The 23,169-nt window shown below is 41.0% G+C and overlaps 1 protein-coding gene across 8 annotated transcripts in view; it reads right to left on the minus strand.

The window, feature by feature from the left end:
* Positions 1-23,169, minus strand: part of SLC41A2 (solute carrier family 41 member 2) — a 140,713-nt gene that overhangs the window by 58,242 nt on the left and 59,302 nt on the right. For all 8 annotated transcript variants that reach the window (XM_051846057.2, XM_051846056.2, XM_051846064.2 and 5 more), the window contains one exon: positions 3,966-4,113. In XM_051846057.2, the coding sequence (XP_051702017.2) occupies positions 3,966-4,113 (148 nt within the window). The remainder of the gene's footprint in view (positions 1-3,965; positions 4,114-23,169) is intronic.

A 23,169-nucleotide genomic window follows, 5' to 3' on the forward strand; every position in this document is an offset into this window, starting at 1 on the left:
AAGTACTGAGCACATGTCACCCATGTGGGAAACCCAGATCTGGCTGTTGTAGCCATTCTGCAGCCATTTGGGAGTGAACCAGCAGAAGGAAGATGTTTGTCTCTCTGTTGCTCTTTTAAATAAAAAAATCTTTAAAAAAGCAATATTTTAATAGTTTAAGCCCTAATTTAAGAAGAAATATAAATGTCAAGAACAAAGTAGGCCGGTGCCATGGCTCAATAGGCTAATCCTCCACCTGCAGCGCCGGCACACCGGGTTCTAGTCCCAGTAGGGGTGCCGGATTCTGTCCTGGCTGCCCCTCTTCCAGTCCAGCTCTCTGCTGTGGCCAGGGAGTGCAGTGGAGGATGGCCCAAGTCCTTGGGCCCTGCACCCGCATGGGAGACCAGGAGAAGCACCTGGCTCCTCGCTTTGGATCAGCGCGGTGTGCCGGCCACAGCGCGCTGGCCACAGCGGCCATTGGAGTGTGAAACAACGGCAAAGGAAGACCATTCTCTCTGTCTCTCTCTCACTGTCCACTCTGCCTGTCAAAAAAAAAAAAAAGAACAAACTAGTCTCTCTCTCTGCCTCTCAGTAACTCTGCCTTTCAAATAAATTTTAAAAAAAACTGTATATGAAATATACAAAATCTGTTCACCTTATCTAAATAAAAAATTAAAATTAAAAAAAAACTAACTAGTTAGGAGTCAAAGAATAAATCTCTCTGTAAAAATGTATAGGTCATGTTATGAATGTAACATATATTTTATAATACTTTTGTTACCCAAGTAGTAAAACTTACTACAGAAAAAAATTAGAAAATACAAATAAAAAGAAAATAAATAAATCCTACTTATTCAGAGTTACACTGTTACACTGCTGGTAAATAGCCTCTTGACATCCTTTTCTTAAATATTATTTATGAATTTAAATTGGCCAAAATGTATATATGTATCCCAAATAACATGGTGCTTTGAAATATGTATACACTGTGGAATAACTAAATTGAGTCACTTATCATGTACTTTACTGATATACTTTACCCCTTCCCTTTTTTTTTTTTTTTTTTTTGTGGTGAGAACAGTTAAAATCTACTCTCTCAGGAAATTTCAAGAATACATTAGTCATAGCCACGATGTTGTACACTAGACCCCCAGAACTTATTCCTCCTGCCTAAATGAAGTTTTGTATCCTTTTTCCAATATCTCCCTTGCCCCACCTCAGATAATTTTTAATGTGTGCATTAAAAAAAAAAAAAAAACTGGGGGACAAAGGCCAGTGCTGTGACATGGCAGGTAAAGCTGCTGCCTGCAGTGCCAGCATCCCAAATACACGCCGGTTCGAGTCCCAGCTGCTCCACTTCCACTCCAGCTCTCTACTATGCCCTGGGAAAGCAGTAGAAGATGGCCCAAGACCTTGGGCCCCTGAACCAGCATGGGAGACCATGCTTCTGGCTTCTGGCTCCTGGCAGCGGATCAACGCAGCTCCAGCTGCTGTGGCCACCTGGACAGTGAACCAACGGATGTAAGACCTCTCTCTCTCTGCCTCTGCCTCTCTATAACTCTGCCTTTCAAATAAAAATAAATCTTAAAAAAAAAAAACAAACAAACAAACAAAAAAACTGGGAGACAGACGCTTAGCTTACTAGTTAGGACTACCTGGGTTCAACCTTTGGCTCTGGCTTCTGGTTCCAGCTTCCTGCTAATACAGATACCAGCAGCCAGTGACGATGGTCCAAGTAATCAGGCTCCTGACATACACACTGGACACCTGGATTGACTTCTTGACTCCCAGCTTCACCTAGCCCAGGCCCAGCAGTTGTGGGCATACAGAGAGAGGACTGGCAGACAAAAGCTTTCTCTGACTCTATATGTCTATCTGTTCGTTTCTCAAATAAACAAAAAAATTTTAAAAATTAAATTTGGATAAAATCATAACAGCAGTTTTGCTTTTATTAAATGCTATTCTTATAAAACATGGGCATTACTGAAAAAGTGAAAATACTAACCCCCACCCTAGATCCTTCTCTTTACTAGGAATTCTTTTCAACTTCAGCAGCTTCTTTTGGCATTCAGTTCTATATTGCTAAATAACATTTTGCACTGCCGTTTCTTCATTTCTAATTGTAGACATTTATCTAATGACTTGCTATGATGGCAGATGAGGATTTAGTTGCTTTTACACTTCACTCCCCACTTCTGTCCCTTTACAAGTCCCTTCCTGACAATCTAGTTTTGGGAGATTTTCTGGATTATTTTCTTCAATAATTTTCTCTTTCTCATTTGTCTCTTGTCGTCTGCCTTTCTTTGAACACTATTTTTTAATGTGTCTTTATGTGAGATATCTGTAGACCCTTTCTTGTCTGCTCCTCTTTAAGAGGGTGCAAAGCATACACAAGTGGCCACGGGGTCTGGTGGCAGGTGGGCCTCATTGAAGAACCATCAAGGGGTCTTGCAGTTCTTTCACCAAAGGACTCACACAGGTTAGCATCAGCAGTTTCTTTGTGTTGTGTCAATGAATTTCCCCAGAAAGCGATTATCGGGGGTTTTTTGTTGTTTGTTTTGCCTAGGGTTATAAACCCAACTGCTGCAGGAATGCACTATGAACAGAGAAAAGGGAATGAGACAGCATTCTCACTGTTCAGTGTGCAGTGTAGACATTCACTTAGTCTTCTAGAACCTCTCTAATTTGGTCTCCTCAGAGTCCATTGCTGTCTTTTGCTTGAGTGGGAGGGGGCAGTCACCAGGGCACTCCAGCTGAAGAAGATCTTCTGGGATTGAACTGCCCCGTATCTAAACTTTCAACCAATCTTCTTAACTTCAGCTTTCAGAAGTACTTACTGCTTCTAATTCCTCTTCCCTTCTGGGTTTCTGAGGCTCAGATCAGCTGGCTTGGTTAGATATCAGTTTTTTCATTCTATTGGTTCAGTTGATGACAATCCTTATGATTCCTGTCTCCCTGGTTCTGCCAAATCCCTCACCTGCTGTCCTCTTTGCTCCTCCTCTTTGTGGATTTACAGTATTTTATTATTGTACTATAATTTTAGTAGTTGCAGGGAGCAAAAAAGTAAATGTGTCTGAATCTACCATGTTTCACTAGAAATTCACTTTTTTAGATTGCTCTTTTCATCAAATATATAATGAACATCTTTCCACAGCTAAAAATGCTACAATATTACTTTTAAAAATTTACTTGAGAGGCAGCAGAATAGAGAGACAGAGAGGTTCCCATCCTCCCATCCCTTTCCAAATGACTGCAATGGCTGGAGCTGGTCAGGCCCAGAACTAGGAGCCAAGAATGCAATGTAGGCTTCTCACATAGGTGACAAGAACCCAAATACTGGAGCCACCTACCTGCTGCCTCCTAGAGTCTGCTCTGGTAGGAAGCTGGAATCAGGAGCCAGAGCCATGCACTGAACCCAGGCACTCCAATGTAGGAGGTGGGCATCTTAACCCTTAGGCGAACATCTGCTCCTACAATGTTATTTTTAATATCTATTATTCCATTTTGTGACTATACCATGATTTACTCTATCAATACCTGACCACTAGACCTTTAGATGCTTCTTTTTATTAAAAACTCCACTGTGAAGAGGTTGCTTGCCACAAAATCTTTTGCATACATCTTTAAATCTGTGAGAGTACTACAGATGGAAGTAGTCAGAGAGTAGATATACAATACATTAATAAGGCTTTCTGAAGCTCATCTGAGCAACTTATTAAAAATACAAAATATCCTTGTTGTCAGGTTAACACACACATGCACACCTAAACTTTATTCATCAGTCTGGTAAGACTTTGAGACTGGGCATCTCAAAAGTTTCTGCCTCCAGTGATTTCAGTAACTCCGGTCACTTACATCCCTTATTATCTCAGTGAATAATACAGTGGCTATATAAAATGACTAATCCGAGAAATAAAACAGGCAACTGCATTGTTTTTAATATACACATACATACATACAGAATACACACACACTTTAATACCAACCTGCTTATAACCATGGCAGTTATGACGGGCTCCCAGCCCGAGTGCAGAACTGTCCTTGTGGCTGGGTGTTTGGCAGCTACTATAATCCATAGAGGAGTTAGAGCTAAGAAAATCACACCAACTAGTGGAGAAATGTAGTAATAATTCTCTAAAATGAAAAAAAAAAACCAACATTTTTGTCTCTATATAGCAAATCTAAATTATTACGAATAAAAGTTTAGACATGATGCTATCAAATATGCAAACATGCTATATTTTTCTGCAAATTTCAAACAAGGTTAGAGAAGTACATAAGGTAAGAATATTAAATATGATGACTAAAAACTAATAAATTCAACAAATATTTGTTAAAACAGAAGGTGACTTACATTGGAATAGCAGTAACACGAATAACAGTAAAATAACAAGATTTGTCTCCTACTATTTTATGAAGTACTATGCTGAATGCTTTGTATTTGTCATCTGACTTAATTATCCATAAAATAGATATTGTCATTTTCACTTTAAGAAAAAATAGGCTTACACACACTGGGACACAGGGAAGAGACAGCGTTGTTAGAAAACATGAACTATAAAGTCAAATAGAATCAAACAGGATCAACAATAAAGTTACATGGATCTTACAGTCCAGGCATTCCCTGGAACATTGGCTCACTGATTGATAATAAAGTACAAGCACAAAAGTAAAGGTGAAAAACTAGGCTTTAAAAAGTTACACATATTTCTTCACTAAGGAACTACTACTTAGAATCTTTAATACATTAAGATGGAATATAGAGGCCGGCACACCGGGTTCTAGTCCCGGTCAGGGTGCCGGATTCTGTCCTGGTTGCTCCTCTTCCAGTCCAGCTCTCTGCTGTGGCCTGGGAGGGCAGTGGAGGATGGCCCAAGTGCTTGGGTCCCTGCACACGCATGGGAGACCAGGAGGAAGCACCTGGCTCCTGGCTTCAGATCGGCGCAGCACACCAGCCATAGCGGCCATCTGGGGAGTGAACCAATGGAAGGAAGACCTTTCTCTCTCTCTCATTGTCTAACTCTGCCTGTCAAAAAAAAAAAAAAAAAAAGATGGAATATAGAACATTGTACCAACTATAATTTGGATACATTACCTAGTGTTATATAAGTGTTACAACTTATCATGGACAAGAAATTTTACTTCATTAAGCTTCCATTTCTTTATTCTTGAAATATATTTATAATAGTATAAATTTCATGTAAAATTAATATGCAAACATGTAAGTTAACTAGAATAGTACCCTGGCACATAGCTGTAATTATCACTGTCTTCATCATCATTGCCATTAGTATTAATGCCTTGCTATTTGGGAAACAGCTGGACAACAGATTGTCAGGACTTTATTAAACTTCTTTGTGGCAGGTTGTCTAACTTGACTACAGTTCCAAACTGCTATTTTCATTATGCTGTCCTATAGAGACAGTACTTGTATACTTCTATGCCTCATTGATTTTGGTCTCTGCCATTTGTCTTGCTTAGTGGAAATTATGTATATCGTCCTGGAACAAAATTTTAAATGTGCTTTCAGAAACAACTAGAAGATTTGCATGTGTGTATGTATCTCGATTGTTTTCAGACATCAGAAAACAGGGATTGCAAGACCATGATTCCTGGGAAAAGAAAAATAAATGAGATAAGCGCTAGAGCAGCCCCAGGTTTCTGACAAAAGGCACACAGAGATCATTGCTCAGGGATGGAGAATTGGCAGTTCTCCAGGCTGGAGCAGCAGGAACTTACAGGGCAGAATATTAGAAAAGAAGAAGCCATGAGAGAAAGAGCTTGAGAGCTGACTGCTAACCTGTGTATGCGGAGAGTAAATTCCACAAGTCTAGGCCAAGAAAAAGCAAGGAATTGTAAACTGAAAAATCCCTCAAGTTTACAAAAGGCTGGAAGTCATTCAAGCAAGATCTAACCCCCTACAGAGAAACCTCTTTGAACAGTAAGAGCATTCAGTAGAAACCGGAGAACATCGTAGCAGTAGGGCTAGCCCTAGAGTAATGTCTGTACTAGATCTGCCCCAAGGAAGCTTTAAAGCAGTTTTATAAAACCCAAGCTAATCTACAAAAAACTGCCTGTAAGAACAAATCCAACATTCTGTAAAGAAAAAAACAATTAAGCACTTAACATCACGTTTACAGCGTCTAGCATCCAACCAAAAATTATTTTTAAGAGTCTGGACTATTTGGTCCCTTTTATAGACTTAGTTAAATACCCTGAGACATTCTGTTTACTTTACACAGTTCACTTATCTCACAAAAGTTTCCAAGTAGTTAAAGTAGTCTTTAGAAATTTAGTAAGTTAAATGTATAAATATGGTGACTAATGAGTTTGCATAAACATTCATATAATGTATATAAATTCAGTAAGATTTATATTTAACAATCACAAGAATAAATAAGTTTCTATTTAACAATACAAGAATAAATAAATTTCTATTTAATAATCACAAGAATAAGTCAACTACTTAACTGTAAATTTTTAAATGAGATTAGAAGACTGACATATTACTCTAATGGGCTGTATTCCAAGTATGTAACATAAATATGAATTGACTCTTAAACCCAAAACTATTAATTCCTAAGTTTAATTCTTAAATATTTTTGTACTTAATTCTAAATTTTTGTGATTATAAGTTTACACCACTTATTGAGACAGTTATATCCTCCTAAAACATTTCTGGTGATATTTTAGCTAATCGAAGTTTTATTATTAATATTTCAGCTAAAGGGAGTTGATGTTGTAGCACAGATTAAGCTGCTGCTTGGAATGTCTGCATCCCATATCAGAGTGCCTGGGATCAAGCCCTGCCTCTGCTTCTGATACATCTTTCTGCTGATGCACACCCTGGGAAACCAGGACAGAGTTCTTGGTTTCTAGTGTTGGCCTAGCCTACCCCCGGTTGTTGCAAGCAGGCATTTGGGTAGTGAACGAGCAGATGGAAGATTTCTTTTTCTCTCTCTCTCAATCTCTCTCACTCTCTCTCTCTCCTTTGCTTTTCCTTCCAAATAAATAAACAAACTTAAAAAATATTCTTACATATGACTGAAGATATTTGAACTAGACACTCTAATTTCTTCCCCATGAGGTAGGAGTAAACAATTATGATAGACATAAATATATTATCTAAACAAATTTTATTCCTGCAGCTTTGTCTGGATTTGCCATCACACCTTCAAAATAATTATGCTAACAGAATCCATTTTTGTATTTTCTTCCACTTAAGGTTATATGACTAATGCTACATTTACTGTCATTTTCTCCATGATTTTTTTAAATGGGGAAACATTTGACTAGCTTCCCAGTTCTCTTTGTTCTCCTCGTAAACCATTAGATAAATAATATCTCAGTTATAAGGCATGCCTACCTCCTAAAACAAAGGAAGTTGTCGACAATCTCTTTACACAACCAAACAGAAAAAAAAATTTTTTTGACAGGCAGAGTGGACAGTGAGAGAGAGACAGAGAGAAAGGTCTTCCTTTGCCATTGGTTCACCCCCTAATGGCCGCTATGGCCGCTGTGGCCGGCGCACCCTGCTGATCTGAAGCCAGAAGCCAGGTGCTTCTCCTGGTCTCCCATGGGGTGCAGGGCCCAAGCACTTGGGCCATCCTCCACTGCACTCCCTGGCCACAGCAGAGAGCTGTCCTGGAAGAGGGGCAACCGGGACAGAATCCGGTGCCCCGACCGGGACTAGAACCCGGAGTGCCGGCGCCGCAAGGCGGAGGATTAGCCTAGTGAGCCGCGGCGCCGGCCCGGAAGAATCTTGAAGGCATCATACTGAGTAAAAGAAGCCAGACATAAAATGTTGCATATTGTACAATTCTATTTATATGAGATATGCAGAATAGGCAAATCTAAAGAGACAGAAAATAGGTTCGTGGTTGCCAGGGGCTGAGACAAGTGGAATGAAAGACTACTAAAGTGTACAAAGTTTTTTTGGAAGGGTGATAAAAATGTTGTGGAATCAGAGCATGGTAATGGTTGCATAATCTTATCAATATATCAAAAACCACTGAGTTGGACACTTTACAAAGATGAACCATGCAGTATATTACATAGCGAATTTTGCAAAATTCTAACAATGGAAAAAAAGGAGGCAGATTATACACTTCAAAAATGTTCACATCACTAAAGACAACAGACAGACATGCACAGATAAAAAGAGAACAAAGAAAAAGTAAATGGGGGCCGGCACCACGGCTCACTAGGCTAATCCTCCGCCTTGTGGCGCCGGCACACCGGGTTCTAGTCCCGGTCGGGGCACCGGATTCTGTCCCGGTTGCCCCTCTTCCAGGCCGGCTCTCTGCTGTGGCCAGGGAGTGCAGTGGAGGATGGCCCAGGTGCTTGGGCCCTGCACCCCATGGGAGACCAGGAAAAGCACCTGGATCCTGGCTCCTGCCATCGGATCAGCGCCGTGCGCCGGCTGCAGCGGCGGCCATTGGAGGGTGAACCAACGGCAAAGGAAGACCTTTCTCTCTGTCTCTCTCTCTCACTGTCCACTCTGTCAAAAAAAAAAAAAAATTTTTTTTTAAAAAGTAAATGGGGTAAAATGTTAACAGGTAAATGTAGATAAAGGGGATGCTGGTATTTTTTACACGATTTTTATCTTTTTTATAAGGAAAACTTTTTTTTAAAGATGTATTTATTTGAGAGCAGAGTTACACACAGAGAGGGAAAGAGAGAGAGGGGGAGAGGGAGAAAGGGAGAGATAGAGTGTCTTCCATCCACTGGTTCACTCCCCAAATGGCCACAGCGGCCAGAATTGGGCCGATCTGAAGCCAGGAGCCAAGAGCTTCCTTCAGGTTTCCTAGACAGGTGCAAGGGCCCAAGGATTTGGGCCATCTTCTACTGCTTTCCCAGGCCATAGCAGAGAGTTGGATCGGAAGTAGAGCAGCCAGAACTCAAACCGATGCCCATATGCGATGCCAGTACTACACGTGGCAGCTTTACCTGCTGTGCCACAGCACCAGCCCCCACTATTTTTATTTTTGCAAGAATTTTGTAAGTATAACATCACCTTCAAATAAAAATCTTTAAGACATTAAAAGGCAAGAAAATCATGATGATACTGAAATGTCCAAAGAATTCACTGTTAATATATTCTATTTCATTTTTCTGCCAAATCAAACATTCTAATTACCACTAAAATAGACCATATGCATAACTGTACAGGACCTGCCCACCCGGTGCCTAGCTAGCTTATAATCCAATTCTGATGGCTAGAAGAAAATTACAAATGCAGAAAAAATGAATGATGTTACAAATATTCTTTTTAGGATATACCGGTATTTTATAGATGTTATAAAATTAAAGAATTACTTTTAGAAAACCATTAATGACAAAATTAGCAGAAAATGGTCAATTAAAAGGCAACAACAAAAAAAGACAATCATGAATTTCTGCATTACTGCTAAAAGATAAAACAATGTCTTTCTTCTATATTAAATACTTAGAAGGTCCTGGTTAGGGGTGGGCATGTAACACAGTGGTTAAGTAGCCACTTGGGACACCTGCATCCCATACAGGAATTCCTGGTTCAAGGCCTGGTTACTCTGCTTCTGATTCCAGCTTCCTGCTCAATGTGCACCTTGGGAGGCTTCAGGTGATGGCTCAAGTAGTTGAGTCCCTGCCACCTGCATGAGAGACCCAGATAAGAGTTCAGGGCTCCTGGTTTTGGCCTGGTGCAGCCTCAACTGTTGTGTGCATTTGGAGGGTAAGCCAGGGAATAGAAGACCTGTCTGTTTCTCTCTGCCTTTCAAATAAAATGAAAATAAATAACTAAATTCCTGATCAAGATCGTATTTTAGATTAAAATCTAGATATAACATATTGCATATTATGGTAGACTGAATAATGGCTCACAATGATATCCACCATCTTAAACCCTAGAACCCACAAATGTTACCTTATGTGGCAAAAGGGGCTTTGCAGCTGTGATTAAGTCAAGGATTAAGAGATGGGCCTATTATCCTTGATAACTTGGCTGGGCTTAAATAGAATGATAGGTATGAGGGAGGTGGGAGGAGCCTTGGTTGCAGAAAAGCAGAAGGCAATAGGACCACAGACACAGATGCTAGAGGAATGCCGCTACAGGTCAGGCAACCTTAGGACATGGAAGAAGCAAGGGACAGACTATCCCCTGAAAGCACCAGAAGGAACCACCCCTGTCAGATCTTGAAGTTAGTCCTACATAAAACATGCTGGATCTCTGGCTTCCAGAACTATAAGGAAATAAACTTCTGTTTTAAGACACAAGGTTTGTGGAAATTTATGGCAGCAGCAGTAGAAAACTGATGAAGGTATGTGTGTATGTGTAACACTTTTGGGAATTTTAAGCCTAAAACATGTCCATGTAGATGAGTACTGATTCTACGACACAGGCAAACCACAGAAAAGATGAACACAGCCAAAGTGTTTCAGATTGCTCTGGTTCCACTTAACCGCCACCCAAAACTACCCTCTCCTGTAATTCACACAGCATTTACCTTTTGTTATATCCCTGGTGGCATTTTCCAACTACTACTATATCATTTTATTAACAGCATTCATTATTCTCATTCCAAATTCTTCTGAAATATGTAGCAGCTATGAGTGTCAATTTTTATATGTTAGATGTTTCTGTGTGAACAACAAAGCAATGGGCATAGTAAGTTGCAAACCATCTTTTTTTTTTTTTAAGATTTTTATTTATTTGAGAGAGAGAGTTACAGACAGTGAGAGGGAGAGTCAGAGAGAAAGGTCTTCTGTCCGTTGGTTCACTCTCCAAATAGCTGTAAAGGCCTGAGCTGTGCCGATCTGAAGCCAGGAGTCAGAAGCCTCCTATGGGTCTCCCATGCGGGTGCAGAGGCCCAAGACTTTGGGCCATCTTCCACTGCTTTCCCAGGCCACAGCAGAGAGCTGGATCAGAAGAGGAGCAGCCGGGACTAGAACAGGTGCCCATATGGCATGCCAGCGCCACAGGCGGAGGATTAACATACTGCATCACAGCGTGAGCCCAACAAACAATCTTTTCTAAATGCCCTTTAACAGCAATCAGAATCTTCTCAGGAAACTAATATTCTAGAAATCACTCTAAACTATGTCTCAAATTTAGATTCTACACACATCACCAGTCAAGACTGTGATATTCTAGAATGCCCTGTAAATAACCAGGTGGCATCCTGTTGGTCTCCACAGGACTGAAGTAACCTGAAGCTGATTCCTACTGCTCTGAGAGCTTCAACTAATTCACCTTTTAAAAGTTAACCTTGGGCCGGTGCTGCGGCTCAACAGGCTAATCCTCCATCTGTGGCGCTGGCACACTGGGTTCTAGTCCCGGTCGGGGCGCCGGATTCTGTCCCGGTTGCCCCTCTTCCAAGCCAGCTCTCTGCTGTGGCCCGGGAGTGCAGTGGAGGATGGCCCAAGTGCTTGGGCCCTGCACCCACATGGGAAACCAGGAGAAGCACCTGGCTCCTGGATTCAAATCAGCGTGGTGCGCTGGCCACAGCGGCCATTGGAGGGTGAACCAATGGCAAAAGGAAGACCTTTCTCTCTCTCTCTGTCCACTCTGCCTGTTAAAAAAAAAAAAAAAAAAAAAAAAAGTTAACCTTGAAGAATATGAAATCAATCAACATTCTGCTTATCAAACATTGCATAAAAAAAGATAACTGTTTCAAATCAATAAATATCAGAGAGATACAAAAATTAAATAGTCTTTTAGTAATAAATAGTTGAAAAGGGGTTTTAAAAATCCTCTTAGGGGCTGGTGCCCTGGCATAGCAGGTTAAGCTGCAGCCTGCAAAATCGGCATCCCATATGGGTGCCAGTTCAATTCCCTGATGCTCCACTTCTTGTTCAGGCCCCTGTCAATGTGCCTGGGAAAAGCAGTAAAAAATGGCCCAAGTGTTTGGGCCCCTCCCACTCCCATGGGAGACCCAGAGAAGGTGCTGGTTCCTGGCTTCAGTTTGGTCCAACCCTGACTGTTGAGCTATTTGGAGGGTGAACCAGCATATGGAAGATCTGTTTCTCCCTCTATGTATCTCTACCTTTCAAATAAGTAAACAAATATCTTTAAAACAAAAAATCCTCTTAAATTTATGCAAACAAGAAATAAAGGGATGGGAGCTGGCGCTGTGGTGTAGAAGGCAAAGCCACTGCCTGCAACACAAGCATCCCATATGGGTGCCAGTTCGAGTCCTGGCTGCTCCACTTCCAAACCAGCTCTCTGCTGTGGCCTGGGAAAGCAGTAGAAGATGGCCCAAGTGCTTGGGCCCCTGCACCTGCATGGCAGACCTGGAAGAAGCTCCTGGTTTCTGGCTTCGGATCTGCTCAGCTCCAGCCATAGTGGACACTTGGAGTGAACCAGTGGGCCAAAGACCTTTATCTCTGTCTTTCCTTCTCACTGTCTGTAACTCTGCCTTTCAAATAAATCTTTAAAAAGGAAGGAAGGGAGGAAAGGAGGGAGGGAGGGAGAGAGAAAGGGAGGGACGGAGGGCGGGCAACAATCATTGTATACAGATATTTCAGTTACTGGCCCAATGCTGGATTGTAATTTAAAGATTTTTCTTAAAGATTGCTAAAAGACTGAATAAACGCCTTGTATTTTCTGTGCAAGCCACACAAAAGCAAATCATAATCTCATAATCCAGAACTTTCATCACTCTCCTTTTATTTCCTCTTCTATTTCAATTTGAAATAGATCTTTTCTAGATGTATGTTGCCATTTTAAATTTTTCTGTAGTGATGGAATCTCTAGATACCTTCTGTCAAGGCAATTATTTTCTCAGTACTACATCTTCATCAAAAGGACTTTTTTGTTATTATAATCTATTATATCACCATTGTGTCAAAATCATTCAGAAGGTTACCTATCTTCGGTTTTCTATGCATACTAAAACACTTCCTGAATAACTTCTCATGACATTCATTAGAGCACTTTCAGAAGGAAGAAAGCATTTGGTAAAGTGTAATTTATTAAACACCCACCATGGTACTAGATTGCTATAAAGAAATTTTTTAAAATAAAGAAATAAAGGGGAAAAAACACCCCACAGTTTTGTCCTCAAGAGAGCTATACTCTGGTACTACATTTACACAAAAAGCTATAATGATTGGCCAAAATTAAAGAATATCATATGAGAAGCATTAAAAAATGCTATAGGAATTCAGAGGAGAAAAGATCACAAAAGATTAGAAAAATCTACAAAATCAGCTTTTAAAAATGAGAAGGCCTCTCACTGGCCTTGATGGGAAGGAGAGGCTAGACTGGGGGAAGGGCAATGACATTAGAAAGCAAAGAATCCATAGCTAGATATTGCTATTGGTAAACTGGTGAGTTTTCCTGGAATAAAAAGCACAAGGGTGGCCGGTGCCACGGTTCACTAGGCTAATTCTCCGCCTTGCGGCACAGGCACACAGGGTTCTAGTTCCGTTCGGGGCGCCGGATTCTGTCCTGGTTGCCCCTCTTCCAGGCCAGCTCTCTGCTGTGGCCCGGGAGTTCAGTGGAGGATGGCCCAAGTGCTTGGGCCCTGCACCCCATGGGAGACCAGGATAAGTACCTGGCTCCTGCCATCGGATCAGTGCGGTGCGCCGGCCGAAGCGCGCCGGCTGCGGCGGCCATTGGAGGGTGAACCAACGGCAAAGGAAGACCTTTCTCTCTGTCTCTCTCCCTCTCACTGTCCACACTGCCTGTCAAAAAAAAAAAAAAAAAAAAAAAAAAAAAAAAAAAAAAATCCCAGTTGGTCTCAAAGTATAATCTTTAATATATTGTTAAACATGAGTTACTATTATTTCACTGAAGACTCTTACAGCTACGTTCATCAGAGATTCTAGCTTCATTTCCTTGTATGTATTTGTCTGGCTTTGGTCTCAGGGTGACTCTGGCCTCATAAAATGATTTAGGCAGTATTCCCTCAAGTTTTATTTTTTTTCGGGGGGGAGGGGAATGTTTAAGAAGTATTGGTATTAATTTGTTGACTGGCAGAATTCATCCATCTGGTACTGGGTATTTTAATTACTACATCAATCTCTATTAATGGCCTATTCAGATTTTCTATTTCTTCCTGATTCAATCTTGGTAGTAACATATTTCTAGGAATTTATTCATTTCCTGTAGGCTATCTAATTTGTTGGCATATAACTTCATAGAGTCCCTTATGATCTTTTTTATTTCTGAGACATCCATTGTAATCTACTTTCATTTCTCATTTTATATATTTGACTATTCTCCCTTTTTTCCTAGTCTAATGTTCTGTCAAATTTGTTTATTCATAAATTTTGAAGCCTCTTAGCTTTGTTGGTTTAGTCTGTAGTTTTTCTATTCTCTACTTCTGCTCTGATCTTTATTATTTCCTTCCTTCCTCCTGCTAACTTGAGATTTAGTTTGCCTTTTGATTTCTTCTTTGACCCACTGGTTGTTCAGGACTGAGTTGTTTAATTTCCACATATTGGTGAGTTTTACATTTTTTCTTCTGTTATTGATTTCATTTTTTTAAAGATTTTTTTTTTTTATTATTTGAAAAACAGAGTTACAGAGAGAGGTAGAGACAGAGAGAGAGGTCTTCCTTCCATTGGTTCACTCCCCAAATGGCCGCAACGGCTGCAGCTGCGCTGATCCGAAGCCAGGAGCCAGGAGCTTCTTCCGGGTCTCCCACGTGGGTGCAGGGACCGAAGGACTTGGGCCATCCTCGACTGCTTTCCCAGGCCATAGCAGAGAGCTGGACCTGAAGAGGAGCAACCGCGCCTAGAACTGTCACCCATATGGGATGCCAGCACTTCAGGCCAGGGCTTTAACCCACTGCACCACAGCGCCGGCCCCCTGTTATTGATTTCTAATTTCATCTATGCAGTCAGAAAAGATACTTGATATGATTTCAATCTTACATTGTTAAGACTTGTTTTAGCCGGCGCCGTGGCTCAATAGGCTAATCCTCCACCTTGCGGCGCCGGCACACCGGGTTCTAGTCCCGGTTGGGGCGCCGGATTCTGTCCCGGTTGCCCCTCTTCCAGGCCAGCTCTCTGCTATGGCCAGGGAGTGCAGTGGAGGATGGCCCAGGTGCTTGGGCCCTGCACCCCATGGGAGACCAGGAAAAGCACCTGGCTCCTGGCTCCTGCCATCGGATCAGCGCGGTGCGCCGGCTGCAGCGGCGGCCATTGGAGGGTGAACCAACGGCAAAGGAAGACCTTTCTCTCTCTGTCTCTCTCTCTCACTGTCCACTCTGCCTGTCAAAAAAAAAAAAAAAAAAAAAAAAAAAAAAAAAAAAAAAAAAAAAGACTTGTTTTGTGGCTTAATAGAAGAACTCTCCTGGAGAACGCAACAAGTGATCTTGAGAAGAATGTGTATTCTGCTGTGGACAGGAAGGTTTGTTTATGTCTGTGAGGCCATTCAGTCTAAAGTGCAGTTTAACATCCATGTTTTCTTATTGATTTTGTGTCTGGATGATCAACCAGTTATTGAAAGTGAGGCACTTTAGTCCCCAACTACTATTCTATTGTTATCTATTTCTCCTTTCAGATCTATTAATAATTGCTTTAGGTGATCTGATATTGGGTACAGACATATTTACAACTGTTATATCCTCTTGATGAATAGCCCCCATCAGATTTTTCTTAATGCCTAGGTTTTTGAGAGCCATGACCTCTGGAACCAAACCTTACAGGTACCATGAAATCTTTTTTCTTTTTTATCTCTAAAGACTAAGTATTTTCTATAGTTCAGGAATTAAACTTCGTTTCCAAGAGCTAAGCTTCTCAGCAGGGTGAATGGGGTCTTGAAATTCAAATGTGCCTATTCCTAATCTTTGTATTCATAAGAAAAATATGTGGCATTCTCTCCTGATCTTATGAGGCCCCCTAGTGCTCACAAGGTAGATGCTTTAGCAACCCAAACACAGGACACTTCACCTATAACTGTTACATGCATTATGGAATAATTCTGTAGTGATATCCCTTGGTCACTAAATATATCTTTAGAGGAAAAAATGATACAGATCAAATATAAAAGATCCTATTTTAATGAATTCATTTTGAATTACTTTGAGCCAACTTTCATAATATAAAAACCTAGAAAAATTCTAAGCAATAGTCAATATTATTTTTCAAAATTATGGTCAGTGATCTAACATTCCATTTTACCTTTTTATTTATTGATCCAATTAAACTATTCACTATATCACACTCAAAATGCTGACAGTTTAGTTGCTGGTTGTCAGCCTCCATCTTAAATCACCATGCATTCCATCACTTGGAGTTTTAGCTGAGAGGAAATTCTAGTCACCTACTTTTACCTCAGCCTGGAGGGAGACCTGACTAGGGTCTAAGCAACTGCTGAGCTGGAGCAGGGAAGCCAACTTGCTTCTTTCCTCTCCCCCAAGCCCAGAGAGCACCATATTCTGCAGCAGAAAGTCACGCAGCACCACAGTCAGGGCAACTTGTGGGGCAAAGGACAGATCCCCTGCATCCTGTAACTGGGGAATCAGCACCAGACCTATGCTCACATCTCTATGTAAGCAAGGGGACTCACTTTAGCTTCTGGGAGCTAACACCAAAAGCAGCCCATTTAAAAAAAAACAATCTACTTCCACCCCCACCCTGGGATATCTGAATAATGACTGCGCTAACCCTGCAACACCAGGACTGTAACAATTCATTTTAAATTTCTCAGTGGTACTGGAAGACCTGGGGTGCAAATAAGGAAGAATCTACCTGCATTCCACCTCTCTGGACTTGTGCCCTCCAGAGTAAAATCTCCTGTATGCCTTGTAGTCACCCTGCAGGACTGGAACAGGCCCAGTTCATATCCCCTAGTCCCAGGCATAGGGCAGTTGATGTCATAGCCACAGCACCAGTTGGACCCTCCTAGCAAGACCTGAGGAAGGGTCCCTCAATGTCACACAGTCCTAGAACCACTGCCATTGGGGCCACCTGAGGAAGGGTCCCTCAACGTCACACAGTCCTAGAACCACTGCCATTGGGGCCACCTGAGGAAGGGTCCCTCAACGTCACACAGTCCTAGAACCACAGCCGTTGGGGCCACCAGCCCCAGCATCACTCAGGCTTGCCAGCAGGACAAGGGGACAGCCACCCCTGTCTCCCTCAGTGTCAAGGACAAGGCCCTGGCTATCACATTCACCAGGGAGACTGACGCTGAACTCCCTGTGGGCCAAAGATACACACCCAAGAAACACTTATTCCTCTCAAAGCCACACTTCTATCCCTATGAACTGCAGCAGACTAGGCCACTGTGTCACCTATAGACATTAAGACAAAAGAAATTCAAAAAAAAGAAGAAAGAAATCACACAAAGACTATGCTGCTGAGCTCACCCAGAACCAAAGGCAAAGCAACAAGCCAAGTGATACCTTGTATTCCAGCTAAACCATAAATCTGTTCAAATAAAACCTACTTCCATAAAGAAGAAGGGACTTCACTTATCGGCCTTTTGGCGAAGATCAAGTGAAGAAGAAGGGACAAATATACCAGATGGGCAGATGTCAACACAGGGACACAGCAGACATGAAGAAACAAGGTAGCATGACGGCTCCAAGAGAACACAATACTCCTCCAGAATTGAATCCTGAACTAGAGAAAATCTATGAAATGACAGATATTGAAACCAGAACAATGATTGTAAGGAAACTCAATGAGATGCAAGAGAATACTGTGGCATAAGTTAAGCCTCCACCTGTGACACTGGCATTCCATATGGACACTGGTTCCAGTCCCAGCTGCTCCACTTCCAATCCAATTCCCTGCTAATGGCCTGGGAAAGCAGTGGAAGATGGCCCAAGTGCTGGGGATCCTGCACCCAGGAGACCCAGAAGAAGTTCATGGCTTATGACCAGCCCAGCTCCAGCCGTTGCAGCCATCTGGGGAGTGAACCAGTGGATGGAAGACCATTCTTTCTGTCTCTCTCTCTCTCTCTGTAACTCTGCCTCTCAAAAACATAAATAATTTTTTTTAAAAAAATGAACATACCAATAGATTAAAGAAATGAGGAAATCAATGAGTGACATGAATGAAAATATTACTAAGGAGAGAGAATTCAATAAGAAACAGAAATTTTGGAGATGAAATCTTCCATCAGTGAAATAAAAAATACAATTGAGAGCCTTAATAGCAGAATAGTTCAAGTGGAGGAAAGAATTTCTGACCTCCAGGACAAGAATTTTGAAACAGCCCAGACAAAAAATAAAGAGAAAATAATTAAAAAGAATGAAGAAAGTCTATGTAAAATATAGGTTAAACGACCAAATATTCATATTAGAGGCATTCCTGAAAGAAAAGAGAAGGAAAAAGGCATTGACAACCTGCTAAATGAAATAACAGTTGAAAATTTCTCAGATCTTGAAAGAGATATGACATCCAGACACACGAAGCTCTAATTTCTTGAAGCAGACTCAACCAAGAAAAGTCTTCTCTGAGGCATAGCATCATCAAGTTGTCAAAAGTAAAAGGCAGGGGCCAGCGCCGTGGCTCACTTAATTAATCCTCCGCCTGTGGCCCCAGCATCCCATATGGGCGCCGGGTTCTAGTCCCGGTTGCTCCTCTTCCACTCTAGCTCTCTGCTGTGGCCCGGGAGTGCAGTGGAGGATGGCCCAATTGCTTGGGCCCCCGCACCTGCGTGGGAGACCAGAAGGAAGCGCCTGGCTCCTGGCTTTGGATCGGCACAGCGCCGGCCATAGCGGCCATTTAGGGGGGTGAACCAACGGAAGGAAGACCTTTCTCTTTGTCTCTCTCTCTCACTGTCTACAACTCTACCTGTCAAATAAAAAAAAAAAAAAAAAGTTAAAGACAAACAGAGAATCCTAAAGATACGAAGTGAAAAGGGTCAAGTTACATATAAGGGAAAACCAATCAGATTAACATAAGGCTTCTCAGCGGAAACCCTATAAGCCAGAAGAGACTGGGATGATATATTCAAAGTCTTAAAAGAAAAAAATTCCAACCAAGAATATCATATCCCACAAAGCTATCCTTAAAAGTTGAAGGAGAAATAAAATTTGTTCCAGATAAGCAAAAACAGAGTGAAATCACCACCACCAGACCAGCCTTACAAGAAATTCTGAAACGCAGTCTGCACTAGAAGTAAACGTCATGAAAACACATGACATCACCAAATTCATTAACAGAGCAGGTAGACTCAGTACCCAATCAACTGACAGGTCTTAGTTCTTACCTATCAATACTAACCTTGACTGTAAATGGATTAAATTCACCTACCAAAAGACTTTGGTTGGCTGAATGGATAAAAAACCATGATCTCCTGTATACCACCAACAAGAAACTCACTTCACAAAAATACATACAAACTCAAAGTGAAGGGTTGGAAAAAGATATACCAAGCAAAAGGAAACCAAAAGCCATCTTGATAACAGGTAAAACAGACTTTAAATCAAAAACTATAAAAAGAGATAAAGAAGGACATTATATTTTCATAAAAGGTTCCATTCAGCAAGAAGACATAACAAGCATAAATGTATATGCACACAAGACCACCCAAATACATACAGAAAATACTATTAGACCTAAAGGGAGAGACAGACTCCAATAAAATAACAGTGCATGACATGAATGTTTTACCTGAGCGAGTATAAACAAAGCAGCACCACACATGGATAAAAATCTGATGCTCCTTGGCCGGCGCCGCGGCTCACTAGGCTAATCCTCCGCCTAGCGGCGCCGGCACACCGGGTTCTAGTCCCGGTCGGGGCGCCGGATTCTGTCCCGGTTGCCCCTCTTCCAGGCCAGCCCTCTGCTGTGGCTAGGGAGTGCAGTGGAGGATGGCCCAGGTGCTTGGGCCCTGCACCCCATGGGAGACCAGGAAAAGCACCTGGCTCCTGGCTCCTGCCATCGGATCAGCGCGGTGCGCCGGCCGCAGCGCGCCGGCCGCGGCGGCCATTGGAGGGTGAACCAACGGCAAAGGAAGACCTTTCTCTCTGTCTCTCTCTCTCACTGTCCACTCTGCCTGTCAAAAAAAAAAAAAAAAAAAAAAAAAAAATCTGATGCTCCTTTACTGCCGGCGGTGGAGAGTGGGCTCATGCCCTAAAGAACTCTCGACCCTGAAGCCCAAAGCAACAGGGTTTATAAAGGCAAAAACCGCAAAATTGGGAGGGGAATACATGGTTGCTAGGATTGGGGGGGGGGCAGGATATATGGTTACCGGGGTCAAGCTGACCTAAAACCTATGCGAAACTGGTATCAATCGTAATCTTGACAATACCAGTTACAATCCTAACAATCTTAATTATAATCCTGACATTAATCCAGGTATTAGTTTTAATCATATGGAGGACATAGACAAATTACATTTTTATCATTAACCCAGGTGCAACCTATCCACTTCCAAGCTTGAGCGATCATGCTAGGGGGTTTCTATGCTCTGCCAAATGTGAATGTAGTAGACTGCTATTGTCTAACTGTTTTAGATCATAGTTTCAGACCAGCATTTCGGGGGGGGGGGGGGGCATCTTACCAGAATGGAGTCTCAGGTTCTCCAAAATGGAGTCCCTGCTATCAAGGTGTTATTTCATGAACACCTCACTCTCATCAATGAACAGATTATCCAGACCAAAAAAATCAATACAGATGCATCAGAGCTGAAACATACTATAGAGCAAATGCACCTAACAAACGGTTATAGGCCATTTCACCAAAGAGCTACAGAATACACATTACTCTCACCAGCACATGGATCGTTTTCTAGGATAGACCACATATTAGCCCACAAATCAAATCTCAACAAATTTAAAAAGACTGAAATCATAATATGTATCTTCTCAGATGATAAAGGAACAAAATGAAAAATCAACAAGAATAGGACATTCATCAATACTTGGAAATTAAACAGCATGTCACTGAAGAAATTAAAAAGGACCACTGAAGAAATTAAAAAGGAAATCAAAAACTTTTTTGAAATACATGAAAATGAAAACACAACATATAAAAACCTGTGGGGTAAAGCAGCCACCTGCACTGCCAGTATTCCATATGAACGCTGGTTCGAGTCCCAGCTTCTCCACTTCCAACCCAGCTCTCTGCTATGGCCTGGGAAAGCAGTATAAGATGGTCTGAGCCCTTGGACCCCTGTACCTGTTTAGGGGACCAGGAGGAAGCTCCTGGCTCCTGGTTTCTCTGGCCATTGCAGCCATCTGGGCAGCAAACCTGCAGATGGAAGACCTCTCTCTTCCTCTCTCTCACTCTCCCTCTCTCCCTCCCTCCTTTTGCCTCTCTGTAACTCTGCTCTTAAAATAAATAAATGAATCTTTAAAAAAAAAAAAAAAACCTGTGTGATACACCAAAAGCAGTATTAAGAGGGAAGTTTATAGCTTAGTGCTTATATTTAAAAAAGAGAAATGTCTTAAAGATATAATGATGCATCTTGAACACTTAGAAAAACAAGAACAAATCAAACCTGAAATCAGCAGGAGGCAACAAATAATAAGGATTAGAGCAGAAATCAATGAAATTGAAACTAAAAGGTAACACAAAACATCAACAAAACAAAGTATTGGTTTTTTGAGAAGATAAACAAAATACATAACCTCTAGCCAAATTAACAAATTAAAATAGAAGAAAAAATGCAAGCAAATAAAATTAGAGATGAAAAAAGGAAACATTACAACTGATACCACTGAAATACAAAGGATCATAAGAAACTACTACGAAGAACTATATGCCAAAAAAATGGAAAACCTCAAAGAAATGGTTAAATTCCTAGATTCATATAACCTTCCAAGATCAGTTCAAGAAGATATAGACAACCTAAACATACCCATAACAAGCAATGAGATTGAAGCAGTAATGACAAGTGTTCCATCAAGGAAAAGTTCAGAACCTGGTTGCTTTACTATTGAATGCTACAAAACATTCAAAGAGGAAGTAACTCTAATACTCTTCAAACTATTCCAAAATATTGAATAGGATAGAACTCTGTCAAACTGTTTTTATGAGGCCAGCATTACTTTGATACCAAAACCAGATAAAGACATTACACACACACACACACAAACTACAGACTTATATTCTTAATGAACACAGATGCAAAGATTCTCAACAAAACAGTAGCACGTCAAATCCAAAACCACATCAAAAAGATCATTCACCACGATCAAGTGCGATTTACTCCAGAAATACAAGAGTGATTCAACATTCACAAATCTATAAACACCATAAATCACATCAATGGAATGAAGAAGAAAAACCACATGGTCATTTCAATAGATGCAGAGAAAGCATCTGCTAAAATTCAACACCCCTTCATGATAAAATCTCTCCACAAATTAGGTATGGAAGGAACATTACTCAAAATTATAAAGGCTATATATCATAAACCAACAGCCAGTGTCATACTGAATGGAGAAAAAAACCAAAAGCATTTCCCCTCAGATCTAGCACAAGACAAATATGTCCACTTTCACCACTTTATTCACTTGATAAAGTACTGGAAGTTTTAGCAACAGCAATTAGGGTGGCAAAAGAAATAAAGGATATCAAAATTGGAAAAGAGGAAATCAAATTATCCATGTTTGTAGATGACATAATATATGTAGTAAATGGAAAAACCTAAACAGTCCATCAAAAAAGCTGTTGAATTGATAAACCAATTCAATAAAGTTACAGGTAATAAAATAAACATACAAAAAAACAGTAGCTTTTTGATATGCTAATGATGAACTCACAGAAAGAGAAATCAAGACAGAAAGCCCATTCACAATAGCCATACAAAAAAGCAAACATTTAGGAATAAGTTTAACTAAAGAAAAATCTCTACAATGAAAATTATCAAACACTGATGAAAGAAATCACCAAGGACAGAAAAAAATGGAAAGATATTCTTTGCTCACTGATTGGAAGAATCAATATCATCAAAATGTCTATACTAACTAAAGCAATCTACAGATTCAATGCAATCCCTATCAAAATACCAATGGCATTCTTTACAAGGTTAGAAAAACAATCCTAAAATTCATAGGGAATTAAAAAAAATAGCTAAAGCAATCCTAAGCAAGAAAAATAGAGCTGGAAGCAACACAATACCTAATTTCAAAGCATAACAGTAATTAAAACAGCTTGGATTCCTGCTCAAGACAGGCCAAGGTGATCAGACATCACCTAGGAGATGGTAGAGGATGAAGAAGCTGATCAGAGATCAAAGGTAACCAGGTAGGTGGGGGTGGGGTGGAGGGGCTGTTGGGACTGAACTGGCTCAGCAGG

Source organism: Oryctolagus cuniculus, chromosome 11 (genome assembly GCF_964237555.1).
Source record: "Oryctolagus cuniculus chromosome 11, mOryCun1.1, whole genome shotgun sequence".
NCBI classification, from domain to species: domain Eukaryota; kingdom Metazoa; phylum Chordata; class Mammalia; order Lagomorpha; family Leporidae; genus Oryctolagus; species Oryctolagus cuniculus.